General features: G+C 33.7%; 1 protein-coding gene across 1 annotated transcript in view; it reads left to right on the plus strand.

Annotated features, from left to right (window-relative positions):
* LOC134854773 (uncharacterized) overlaps window positions 1-13012 on the plus strand; it is a gene marked incomplete at its 3' end in the record, with an annotated part of 92651 nt that overhangs the window by 23205 nt on the left and 56434 nt on the right. The window contains exon 2 of the mRNA XM_063871130.1: window positions 7940-8148. Coding sequence (XP_063727200.1) covers window positions 7940-8148 — 209 coding nt within the window. The remainder of the gene's footprint in view (window positions 1-7939; window positions 8149-13012) is intronic.

Below are 13012 nucleotides of genomic sequence, written 5' to 3' on the forward strand. Positions count from 1 at the left end.
TGTGTTGTCTTAATGGCTGAGTTTTATTGTCCGAACCGCTGAAAATGAGGGATCAAATTACCTCATTCTTGTCTTGCTATCAAAGGGAGGACAGGAGATGACAGGAAATTCATTTGATTGTTTCAGCAAAACAAACAAGAATGCTCGTACCAGGGCGAAGCCCTGAAAGTTCCGACTGCTTTTTAACGTTTATGAAGCAGTAAAAACATAAAAAATTAAATGAAATAGAACAAAATGAAAAAAATTTTTTCTAAAATTTGAAAATTTTTCTAAGAAAATCATCCCCCCACAAGCCATATAAAGTAAAAAACAATAGATTTCGCTCCTTGTAACAAATCAATTATGGCAAATAAGCTTCTTTCAACCAATTTGAACGATTTCTAAGACGGATTAAATCTCCGCTTACGCGTTAATATCGCAAAATATATCGCTCCCTAATTTTCCCGAATTGACCAAAATGGATGTATTTAAACCCTCAAAACTTAACAAAAAAACACCACAGGTGAAATAATTTTTCAATTTTAAGCTCAAGACATTAATACTTTTGAGTTGTATAAAAAAATTCCGTCAAAAATGACTAGTTAAAGAGTCAAAAATTTTCACTAGTTAAAGAGTCAAATTTTTTCCGAAGCACAAAAATTCCATTACTATCCTTACGAAAGTCGGAACATGAAGACTTCTTGTATATCAGGGCAAAGCTTTGAATGTTCCCTTATTTCATATCGAATATTTTTTGGGAAAATAAAATATTGAAAACCCATAATTATTAGACAAAATCAAAGTGTGAAATGCTCAGTCGTACAAAATTAATACGATAGATCCGACTAACGAGCCTCAGTTCAAATAGGAATGACCCTGTTGTGCGGGATAATTCATCACCAAAATAATTCATTCGCATTACGCTCTCAGCAATATGAATAAAATAATCAAAGCTTGCATAATTTAAACCAGAACTTGGCTAGTTTTGCGATTTTCAAACCCCCATATCTTTTTGAATTTGAACTAAAGAAGTCGATATCTTTGGGGTACGAATTTTTTTGTTGAGAACTATTATTTTGATCGGCGAAAATTGACTGTCTAAAAAATATCGAGCAAAAATATCGAGCAAAAATATTCCATTTTCTTCGAAAGTCGGAACAATAATGAATCTTACGTGCTTCTATTGATTTTACAAGGCTGTGTATCAAGACAAAATGTTTTGTAAATGGATAATCGAGTCATCTTTTTCTACAATTAGACCTTGTTGGCAAAATTTAAGAAATTGAGGTATCGCAGATGAAAGAAAAACGATAGAAGAACCGCAACGCATGGAGATGACAGGAAATTCATTTGATTGTTTCAGCAAAACAAACATGACTGCTCGTACCAGGGCGAAGCCCTGAAAATTCCGACTGCTTTTTAACGTTTATGGAGCAGTAATAACATAAACAACATAAAAAAATAAATGAAATAGAACAAAACGAAAAAAAAAAATTTCTAAAATTTTCACACGCCATATTAAGTACAAAACAATAGATTTCGCGCCTTGTAACAAATCAATTATGGCAAATAAGCTTCTTTCAACCAATTTGAACGATTTATAAGACGGATTAAATCTCCGCTTACGCGTTAATAGCGCGAATTATATCGCGCGTTAATTGTCCCAAATTGGTCGAAATGACAAAAATGGCAATTTATAAACCCTCATAACTTTGCGAAAAATGATCACAGGTGAAATATCTTTTCAAATTTAAGCTCAGGGCAACAATAGCTTTCGAATGATATAAAAAATTTCCGTCAAAAATGGCTAGTTAAATGTCGAAATTTGTCTGAAGAAAAAAAACCCACCCCGAGCACAAATATTCCGTTACTTTCGTATCGAAAGTCGGAACAAAAAGCAAATTGAGCAATTGTGGCCAAAACTAGCGAAAGATTTGTACAATACATTTGCTGACATATACAAACATCCAAGTATACGACTGCTACGAACATGCATTTGCTGGCTAGTTAAATCCAGGAACTCGACGGGATCCCAGTTTCCTGGTTCCGGCTTTTCATTGCATTGTGCAAATTATTCCAGTGTCAAAGAATCCTTCAAAATTGATTCCATAAAAAATGAAATTTGCAAATTTTCTCACTTTTTGGTTCTCTGGCTTCTTTCCATTAAACCTAAAAAAGGTTGAGTAATTGGTCCCATTAATTCCCTATCATCTGCACATTATGTATTTTTGTTGTTGGTATTGTGGCTGCTTTCCAATAAACAACTTGCCCTATAAAATATTTTGATAACTGAGATCTAATACACATATTTTTTTATTCCGGTCTTCTAAAAAATAAAGGAATTTGTATGCTTCGGGGTAATTTTTCCTCAGAATAATTTCGGCAATGGGGAATAATAATGTCTTATGAAACTGTTTTACATTCCAATATATACATTTTATCTTAATATAGTTTACCAATTTTTTCAGACTATTTCAGGGTAGTTGTAATTTTTCCGACTTTCGATACGAAAGTAACGGAATATTTGTGCTCGGGGTGGGTTTTATTTCTTCAGACAAAATTCGACTTTCTAACTAGCCATTTTTGAACGTTTTTTTAATCATTCAAAAGTATTGTTGTCCTGAGCTCAAATTTGAAATGATATTTCACCTGTGATCATTTTTCGTAAAGTTATAGGGGTTTAAAGATTGCCATTTTGACCAATTTGGGACAATTAACGCGCGATATATATTGCGCTATTAACGCGTAAGCGGATATTTAATCCGTCTTATAAATCGATCCAAATTGGTTGAAGGCAGATTATTTGCCAAATTGATTTCTTAATGGGTCGAAATCTATCACATCGTACTTTATATGGCGTGTGGGGGATGATTTTTCAAAAATCTCGATTTAAAAAAAATATTAATTTTATTTTATTGCATTTAAATTGCTTCATGTTATTTTTTTCAAAAGACCTTAAAAGGCAGTCGGAACATTCAGTCTTGTTGTTTTAGTCAACATTTGTTTCCAGTTTCTTGGAATTAGGGTTCGCGAATTAAAAGAATGTGAGCTGGTTTTATTTTCAACTTTTCAACAAGACTGCTCGTATCAGGGCGAAGCCCTGAATGTTCCGACTGCCTTTTAAGGTTTATGGGACAGTAATAACACTAAAAGTTAAATGTAATAAAACAAAATGAAAAAAAATTCTAAAGTTTGAAATTTTTTATGAAAATTGTCCCCCCACACGCCACATAAAGTACAAAAGGATATCGCTCCTTTTAACAAATCAATTAAGGCAAATAAACTTCTTTTAACAAATTTGGAATAACTTCTACGACGGATTAACTCTCTGCTATTGCGTTAATAGCGCAAAATATATCTCGCGTTAATTATCCCAAATTGGCCAAAATGGCAATGCTTAAACCCCCATAACTTTAAGAAAAATGATCACAGGTGAAATATCTCTTCAATTTTGAACTCAAGATAACAATACCTTTCGAATGATATCTAAAAAATTCCGTCAAAAATGGCTAGTTGAAAACTCAAAATTTGTCTGAAGAAAAAACCCACCCGGAGCACAAATATTCCGTTACTTTCGTATCAAAGTCGGAACGAAAATGCCAATTCGAATCCTTGCTGGCAAATTGGAAAACTCAATCAATCTTCGTCACTGAGTTTTCTCATAGCCTTAAAGAATGTAGACAATATTTTTCTCATTTTATTTTAAATATCTTATTTTTCCGACTTTCGATACGAAAGTAACGGAATATTTGTGCTCGGGGTGGGTTTTTTTTCTTCAGACCAATTTCGACTTTTTAACTAGTCATCTTTGACTGAATTTTTTTTATATCATTCAAAAGGTATGCTTGTCCTGAGCTCAAATTTGAAAAGATATTTCACCTGTGATTATTTTTCGTAAAGTTATGAGGGTTTAAAGATTGCCATTTTCATTTTATTTTATTTCATTTAATTTTTTTTATGTATTACTGCTGCCTTAAATAAACCTTAAAAGGCAGTCGGAACACTCAAGGCTTCGCCCTGATACGAGCAGTCTTGTTTTTTTTTTATAATTTAAGGCTATACTAGAGAAACCTTTAATTTTGTGATATAATAACTAACTATAACAGTGCCAAACTTACAATACAGTTTAAAACCGCTTTTCCTAAACTCGCGCTAAACGTTTTCCTTTTTTCTTATTCGCGCTAATGCCTAATTTGCGCTAAACGTTTTCCCTTTTTCAATACTATTCCAAGAATACAAGAAAATACAAGACAATGCATGAGCATAGAAAAAAAGAACAATTATTTTTTTTCAGGCGGTTTTTCGCAAAAGCTTTGCAATTTTGACGGCCAATACATTGACACTTTTTTGCCAACGTTTTTTCTTGGGTTGGTCAACTAGAAATGAAAATCGTAAAGTAGTACCAAAGGTGGACCCTCTGGCTAAATTTGACAAAAACTATCTGAGAATAACTATTCGCACCAGGGCGGATTTCGGGGTCCCCCCTTTGTACTATTTTGTGATATCCATTTTGGCCGGTTTTTTAGTGCTTTGGCAGAGCTCGGAAATCAATTTGGTCGACCCTAAAAAAAGGTCCGCAAAGTTGTCGAATGTTTTTGAAAATACGCCCCACGCTCGAGAAAATCCTGATCCACCCCTGATTCGCGTAACAAAATTCGAGCTCCGAGATTGTCATACATCAATATGCAAATAGTTTTTGTTCGTAACCTTCTGCTGCAAATTTATAACTTTTTAATTTTGCTCAGTTTAGTTGCGAGTATAAGTCATTTCAATATACAGACTTATCAGGGTACAGTTAGATCAGGGTATTTCAGGGTACAGTTAGATCAATCAGAACTGTACCTTGATAAAAACTAGTTTTATAAAAACCTCAGTTGATTTTTGTTCCGACTGTTCAAGACAAAGCGGAATATTCAACTTGGCGTGGATTTTTATTGTTCCGACTTTCGATACGAAAGTAACGGAATAATTGTGCTCCGGGTGGGTTTTTTTTTCTTCAGACAAATTTCGACTTTTAAACTAACCATTTTTGACGGAATTTTTTTTATATCATTCAAAAGGTATTGTTGTTCTGAACTTAAATTTGAAAAGATATTTCACCTGTGATCATTTTTCGTAAAGTTATGGGCGTTTAAAGATTGCCAATTTGGCCAATTTGGGACAATTAACGCGCGATATATTTCGCGCTATTAACGCGCAAGCGTAGAGTTAATCCGTCGTTCCAAATTGGTTGAAAAAAGCTTATACTTTTGTACTTTATATGGCGTGTGGGGGGATGATTTTCATTTTAAAAATTTCAAATTTTAGAAAAAAAAAGTTTCATTTTATTTTATTTCATTTATTTTCTTAATGTTCTTACTGCTCCATAAACCTTAAAAGGCAATCGGAACATTCAGAGCTTTGCCCTGATACGAACAGTCTTGTTCCATTAATTTTTGATTTTCTAACGAAAATATTTTGACAAATTTTATAGTTTATGCGCGATCTTTTGTGCTCTTTGAACACGCGTAAGCGATAGATTAAATCGGTAGAAAATTAGCTGAGGTAATTTTTTTGGTCTTATCATTAGTATAAACAGGTCTAGATGCATCCATTTGTAATTTACATTTGTTTTGAGTGGGGTGTAAACTGTAGGAAAAAATTTGAGACCATTTTTAAACTTTTAGAATTAATTTTGATGGACAGTCGGAACATTAAGGACTTCACCCTCATAAACGAACAGTCTTGTTTAAAAATAGAATATGTACTCGCCTGAAAGTTTCTCTTGTTGAGTGAGAAGCGATGCTAACCCGTGTTATGTTTTTTTGACCAGCCTATGTAAATGTTTAACAAGAATTCTCGTATCAGGCTGACCTTTTTTGGTCTCGACTTGTTGTTGGCTAGTAAAGTTTTGACGAACTATGAGTTTAAGGCAAGCTATGAATTGAAGTTGTATTTTTTAATTATGAGTCTTGTATGGAATTAACAAGACACAATTAGTGTGCCTCACTTCAATTTGAAACGATTTGTAATGCGGTATAATTGGCTCACGCTTTCAATACCAAAATATGAATCGATCAGTTTAGCTAAATTGGTGTTAAGATACTTATATGGCGTGCAAACGTGGCGGCGATAACGAAGATCCAGGGAAAGATACTCAGCTTCAATTGTCTCCTTACAACACGTTTTGCTCGTTTCCCATCATATTTTTCCGACAGTTATTGTTCCGACTTTCGTAACAAAAGTAACGGAATATTTGTGCTCGGGGTGGGTTTTTTTTTCTTCAGACAAGTTTCGACATTTTAAATATAGCCATTTTTGACAGAATTTTTTATGTCGCTCAAAAGGTATTGTTGTCCTGAGCTTAATATTGAAAAGATATTTTACCTGTGAAAATTTTTCGTAAACTTATGGGGGTTTAAAGATTACAATTTTGACCAATTTGGGACAATTAACGCGCGATATATTTCGCGCTAATAACGCGTAAGCGGAGAATTAATTGGCCTTAGAAATCGTTCCAAATTGGTTGAAGGCAGCTTTTTGTTCCGACTTTCGAAACGAAAGTAACAGAATATTTGTGCTCGGGGTGGGTTTTTTTTTCTTCAGACAAATTTTGACTTTTTAACTAGCCATTTTTTATATCATTCAAAAGGTATTGTTGTCTTGAGCTCGAATTTGAAAAAACATTTCACCTGTGATCATTTTTCGTAAAGTTACGGGGGTTTAAAGATTGCCATTTTGGCCAATTTGGGACAATTAACGCGCCATATATTTCGCGTTATTAACGCGTAAGCGGAGATTTAATCCGTCTTAGAAATCGTTCCAAATTGGTTAAAAGAAGCTTATTTGCCATAATTGGTTTGTTAGAAGGAGCGAAATATATCCTTTTGTACTTTATATGGCGTGTGGGGGGATGATTTTCATAATAAATTTCAAATTTTAAAAAAAAAATTTTTTTCATTTTGTGTTTTTTCATTTAATTTTTTAATGTTATTACTGCTCCATAAACCTTAAAAAGCAGTCGAAACATTCAGGGCTTCGCCCTGATACGAGCAGTCTTGTTTACGTTTAATTTTCTTATGTTTTTATTGCTCCATAGACCTTAAGAGGCAGTCAGAACATTCAAGGCTTTGCCCTGATACGAGCAGTCTTGTCTAGTTTTGCTTCAGTTTTCAGTTTTCGTCCATGAAAGGCTTTGGCAAAGTTTTTTTGGCTCTTTTCCATTTTCCCCTTACATTTCAAAACATCCATTCCCTTAGTTGTTCACGAATTATTATGCTTCAATGCGTGGTATAAGATATAAATTATGAACGACAAATTTGTTCACAATAATCAATTTGTCAGCAAATTTTTATTAGACGAAGACAATATTAAAATAGTTTTTCATGACTGAAATTCAAATGTGGGAAAGGGGAGTGGAAAAGAAACGGTTTTTCAACACAAATGTAACTTCTTGCTGTTTTTCAGAGCAAACTAAGTGAAAATTAATTTTTGCATAATATTTCCTAAATTAATTATGAGCGACAAAACTTGATTAATTACTTTTTTGCTCCCAGCTCCCTAAACTAAAAATATGCTCGCGTTTTCAATCGAAGACGGAAACAAAAAAAAACAATTTTGGTGACTTTCAAAACAAGAAAAGAAATTTTTAAAATGTCAAGCGTTCGGCCAAAGCAGACGTAAATTGATGTAAAAGCTGTCTTTTTGTAACTATTGATTTCAACTACTTCAAATTATCTATTTTCACTGAAATTTTTTTCACTTCATTATCAACAATTCGATTTTAATGATTGCTAATTTTTTTTATGTTGGCACTTCATTTGTAAAAATTATTGATTTCATATAAAAATTTCCAACGAACAAAGCTCGAGCAAACTAAATTGTTTTTTAAACAACAAATATGGATCGACTTTAATGTTTTAAACATTGTTTCAACTTGACTCTTACTGTAACTTATCATATGGTTGATATGTGTTTGCAGTGCAATGGCTGGCGGGAGACATGTGTTGCAAAGTGCTCATGTTCCTCCGTCTCTTCCTCTTCATTTGTGGCCCGTTCATGCTGGTGTGCATCTCACTCGACCGCCTCCTCGCAATCGTGTTCCCCCTCAAGATGGTGGTCGCACAAAATGTCACCCCCCTAATGTGTGCAGTCACTTACTCTGTCGCAGTTCTCCTCGCCCTCCCCCAGGTACTTGAATCTACTTAACTATCCCCTCTGTGCAAAATGGGGGGGGGGGGGGGGGGATTCGTTATTAGGTACCAAAATTCACATATCCTCAACCGCTGAATTAGTTCATTATAGGGTCGTAATTCGTTACAAGGTACCCAGAGGTTGAATAGTAAAAAAAACCACAAATTTCCAGCTTTTCCGGAGAACAAATAATCAACAAACATGTTCCCGGGCCAGTTTTCTCAACTTACATCGCCACCCTAGTGGTTACTCCTATCTGATCATCCTACGATCAAATGTCCTCAGTCGCGCTGAGGATAAATTCGCGCAACACAAAAGTTTGTGCAGAATATTTTTTGGTCCCGCAAACTGTCTTCTGGGTCAGGTAAAGTCGCACAATTTTTTTCAGTCCGAGCGAAGATGCGCTGAAAACTGTTTATCGCGCAAAACTGCGATCTTTAATTCGCACTAGTTTTTTTTTCGTTTGCGCAAAGATGAATCATGTCCGTTGGTTGCCACTGCGACATACGTTACAGTCTTTGACTTGGGTGAATGTTAATAAAGGGAAAATCTGCATTTTTGTTCAGGGTATTTCAGGGTACAGTTAGATCAATCAGAACTGTACCTTGATAAAAACTAGTTTTATAAAAACCTCAGTTGATTTTTGTTCCGAATGTTCAAGACAAAGCGGAATATTCAAGTTGGCGTGGATTTTTATTGTTCCGACTTTCGATCCGAAAGTAACGGAATATTTGTGCTCGGGGTGGGTTTTTTTTTCTTCAGACAAATTTCGACTTTTTAACTAGCCATTTTTGACGGAAATTTTTCATATCATTCAACAGGTATTGTTGTCCTGAGCTTAAATTTGAAAAAATATTTCACCTGTGATCAATTTTCGTAAAGTTATGGGGGTTTAAAGATTGGCATTTTGGCCAATTCGGGAATTTAATTAACGCGCGATATATTTCGCGCTATTAACGCGTAAGCGTAGATTTAATCCGTCATAGAAATCGTTCCAAATTGGTTGAAAGAAGCTTATTTGTCATAATTTATTTGTTACTAGAAGCTAAACTTATCACTTTGTACTTTATATGGCGTGTGGGGGGATGATTTTCACAAAAAATCTCAAATTCTTTTTTTTTCTTTTTTTTATATTTAATTTTTTCATCATATTTCTGCTTCATAGACCTTAAAAGGCAGTCGAAACATTCAGAGCTTCGCCCTGATACGAGCAGTCTTGTTTGTTTAAGGACTGAACAGATCTTATGATGACGCTTTCTTTCGTGAAGAAATTCTCTTATAAGACTATTTCTCCTCAACAGACTGCAAAAACATATCACTTATTGTTCCGACTTTCGATACGAAAGTAACGAAATATTTGTGCTCGGGGTGGGTTCTTTTTCTTCAGACAAATTTCGACTTTTTAACTAGCCATTTTTGACAGAATTTTTAATATCATTCAAAAGGTATTGTTGTCTTGAGCTTAAATTTGAAAAGATATTTCACCTGTGATCATTTTTCGTAAAGTTATGAGGGTTTAAAGATTGCCATTTTGGTCAATTTGGGACAATTAACGCGCGATATATTTCGCGCTTTCAACGTGTAAGCGGAGATTTAATCCGTCTTAGAAATCGTTTTTAAACTTTATTTGGCGTGTGGGGGGATGATTAATGTCATAAAAAATTTCAAATTTTATAATTTTTTTTTTCATTTTTTTTAATTATATTTAATTTTTTTATGTTACTACTGCTCGATAAACCTGAAAAGGCAGTCGGAACATTCAGGGCTTCGCCCTGATACGAGCAGTCTTGTTTGTTTAAGGACTGAACAGATCGTATGATGACGCTTTCTTTCGGGAACAAATTCTCTTATAAGACTATTTCTCCTCAACAGACTGCAAAAACATATCACTTAGTGTTCCGACTTTCGATACGAAAGTAAGGGAATATTTGTGCTCGGGGTGGGTTTTTTTTTCTTCAGACAAATTTCGACTTTTTAACTAGCCATTTTTGACGGGAATTTTTTATATCATTTGAAAGCCATTGTTGTCCTGAGCATAAATTTGAAAAGATATTTCACCTGTGATCATTTTTGTAAAGTTATGAGGGTTTGAAGATTGCCATTTTGGCCATTTTGACCAAATTGGGACAATAAACGCGCGATATAATTCGCGCTATTAACGCGTAAGCGGAGATTTGATCCTTCTTATAAATCGTTCCAAATTGGTTGAACGAAGCTTATTTGCCATTATTGATTTATTACAAGGAACGAAATCTATCTTTTTGTACTTTTTATGGCGTGTGGGAGGAATATTTTCATTTAAAAATTTCAAATTTTAGAGAAAAAAAATTGCATTTTATTTTATTTCATTTAATTTTTTTGTGTTTTTACTGCTGCTCAATAAACGTTAAAAGGCAGTCGGAACATTCAGGGCTTGGCCCTGTTACGAGCATTTTTGTTCAGATTGTAACACACAGTCGCTGTTTTGTCTCTATCTAAGAACTCCGTGCAAATTCGTTCGAAATTTTTCCTAGGCTGAAAAATTAAGGCACCGGCTCAAGCCTCTATCATCTAATACCTTGGAAAAATTAATGGCCATCAATTATCTCTTCGAAATCAAATAAAGCCATAACATTAAACTGAAAATGTAACTATCCAAATTACTAAACAAAACTGCTCGTATCAGGGCAAAGCCCTGAATGTTCCGACTGCCTTTTAAGGTTTATGGAGCAGTAATAACGTTTAAAAGTTCAATGAAATTGTTTTTTTTTGTTTCCGTCTTCGATTGAAAATGTGAGCATATTTTTAGTTTAGGGAGCTGGGAGCAAAAAAGTAATTAATCAAGTTTTGTCGCTCATAATTAAGTTAGGAAATATTATGCAAAAATTATTTTCACTTAGTTTGCTCTGAAAAACAGCAAGAAGTTACATTTGTGTTGAAAAACCGTTTCTTTTCCACTCCCCTTTCCCACATTCGAATTTCAGCCATGAAAAACTATTTTAATATTGGCTTAGTCTTATAAAAATTTGCTGACAAATTGATTATTGTGAACAAATTTGTCGTTCATAATTTTTATCTTATACCACGCATTGAAGCATAATAATTCGTGAACAACTAAGGGAATGGCTGTTTTGAAATGTGGGGGGAAAATGAAAAAGAGCCAAAAAAACTTTGCCAAAGCCTGTCATGGAAAAAAAACTGAAAACTGAAGCAAAACTAGACAAGACTGCTCGTATCAGGGCAAAGCCTTGAATGTTCTGACTGCCTCTTAAGGTCTATGGAGCAGTAAAAACATGAGAAAATTAAATGTAAACAAGACTGCTTGTATCAGGGGGAAGCCCTGAATGTTCCGACTGCCTTTTAAGGTTTATGGAGCAGTAATAACATTAAAAAATTGAATGTAATAAAACAAAATGAATTTTTTTTTCTTTTAAAATTTGAAATTTTTTATGAAAATCATCACCCCACACGCCACATAAAGTACAAAAGGATAGATTTCACTCCTTGTAACAAACCATTTATAGCGAATAAGCTTCTTTTAACCAATTTGGAACGATTTCTAAGACGGAATAACTCTCCGCTTACGCGTTAATAGCCAAATTATATCGCGCGTTAATTGTCCCAAATTGGTCAAAATGGCCAAAATGGCAATCTTTAAACCCTTATTACTTTACAAATTACATATCTTTTCAAATTTAAGCTCAGGACAATAATAGTTTTCGAATGATATAAAAAAATCCGTCAAAAATGGCTAGTTAAAAAGTCGAAATTTGTGTGAAGAAAAACAACCCACCCCGAGCACAAATATTCCGTTACTTTCGTATCGAAAGTCGGAACAATAAAGGTGTACACGTATTTTTCGATATTAAGTTCAGTTATTGTCCTTTTTTTCATCTGATTTGCATTTTTATCGATTGTTTGGTTGTCGCAGTCTTTAAACTTTGCTGAAACTGAGCTTAGCAACAATTGCCAAGCAAAAAAAAAATTAAAATAACGCTAGCAGTGTCTTCAAACGATGTTAAAACAAGTAACAATCCGATAAAAATTGTAATATATAGAGTCTATTTTTCTGAATGGCAAATTACAGCAAAACGGATTATAATTTTTTAAATATGAACTAAATCGATGCAAAAGGTTAGCTTGCTTGCTGCATAATCATTGCTGAAAACTTATTAAACGTCGGTGACCTAGAATGATTCTGAGAATGAGTTCTGAGCAGTGAAATTTATTTTGAATCTTCGAAACTTGGTTTTCGCCATTGCAAAGTTCCTAGTTTTAGTCAATCATAGTCACTGATGTCCATTAAAATTATAAAAATTAAAATTCAAATTAATAGTGTAAGAAAATTATAAAAATTGTTGGATCCAATTCAAATTTTTTCAAAAGTTTTAATTTTTTCCTGAGAATTTTAAATTATCCTTCAGTCTGTTTTTAGCAATTTTCTGCCAATTTTGGTATTTTTTTGCAACTTCATGCAAGTAGTTCCCAAACCAATTTTTTCGAACTTTTATAATTGCGACAAAAGTTCATCAAATTTGTCGTGAAAATTTAGATTGTTGGCTTTTTCCGCGGAACTGTGAAAAGTGAAATTAATTATCATGAACGAACTCTGATCTTTGGCGTCAGATCAAATACAGCTGAAGCAATTTAAATTTTTTTCAATTTAAATTGGTCGGTTTAAATTAAAATTTTTCATTCAACTTGAGAGGGCTGATAATTTCACATTTAAATAAACTGAAATTTAAATGAAAATTTAAATTAATTTAAATTTTTTTTTAATGGACATAACAGATCATAGTCATTTAGCCCAAAAATGCTAGCAAGTGGCACGAAAAATTGCCACAGCATTTTTTTGCAAATTACCCGCAAGTGGACAAAGTTT

The sequence above is a fragment of the Symsagittifera roscoffensis genome, chromosome 9, assembly GCF_963678635.1.
Source record: "Symsagittifera roscoffensis chromosome 9, txSymRosc1.1, whole genome shotgun sequence".
NCBI classification, from domain to species: Eukaryota; Metazoa; Xenacoelomorpha; order Acoela; family Convolutidae; genus Symsagittifera; species Symsagittifera roscoffensis.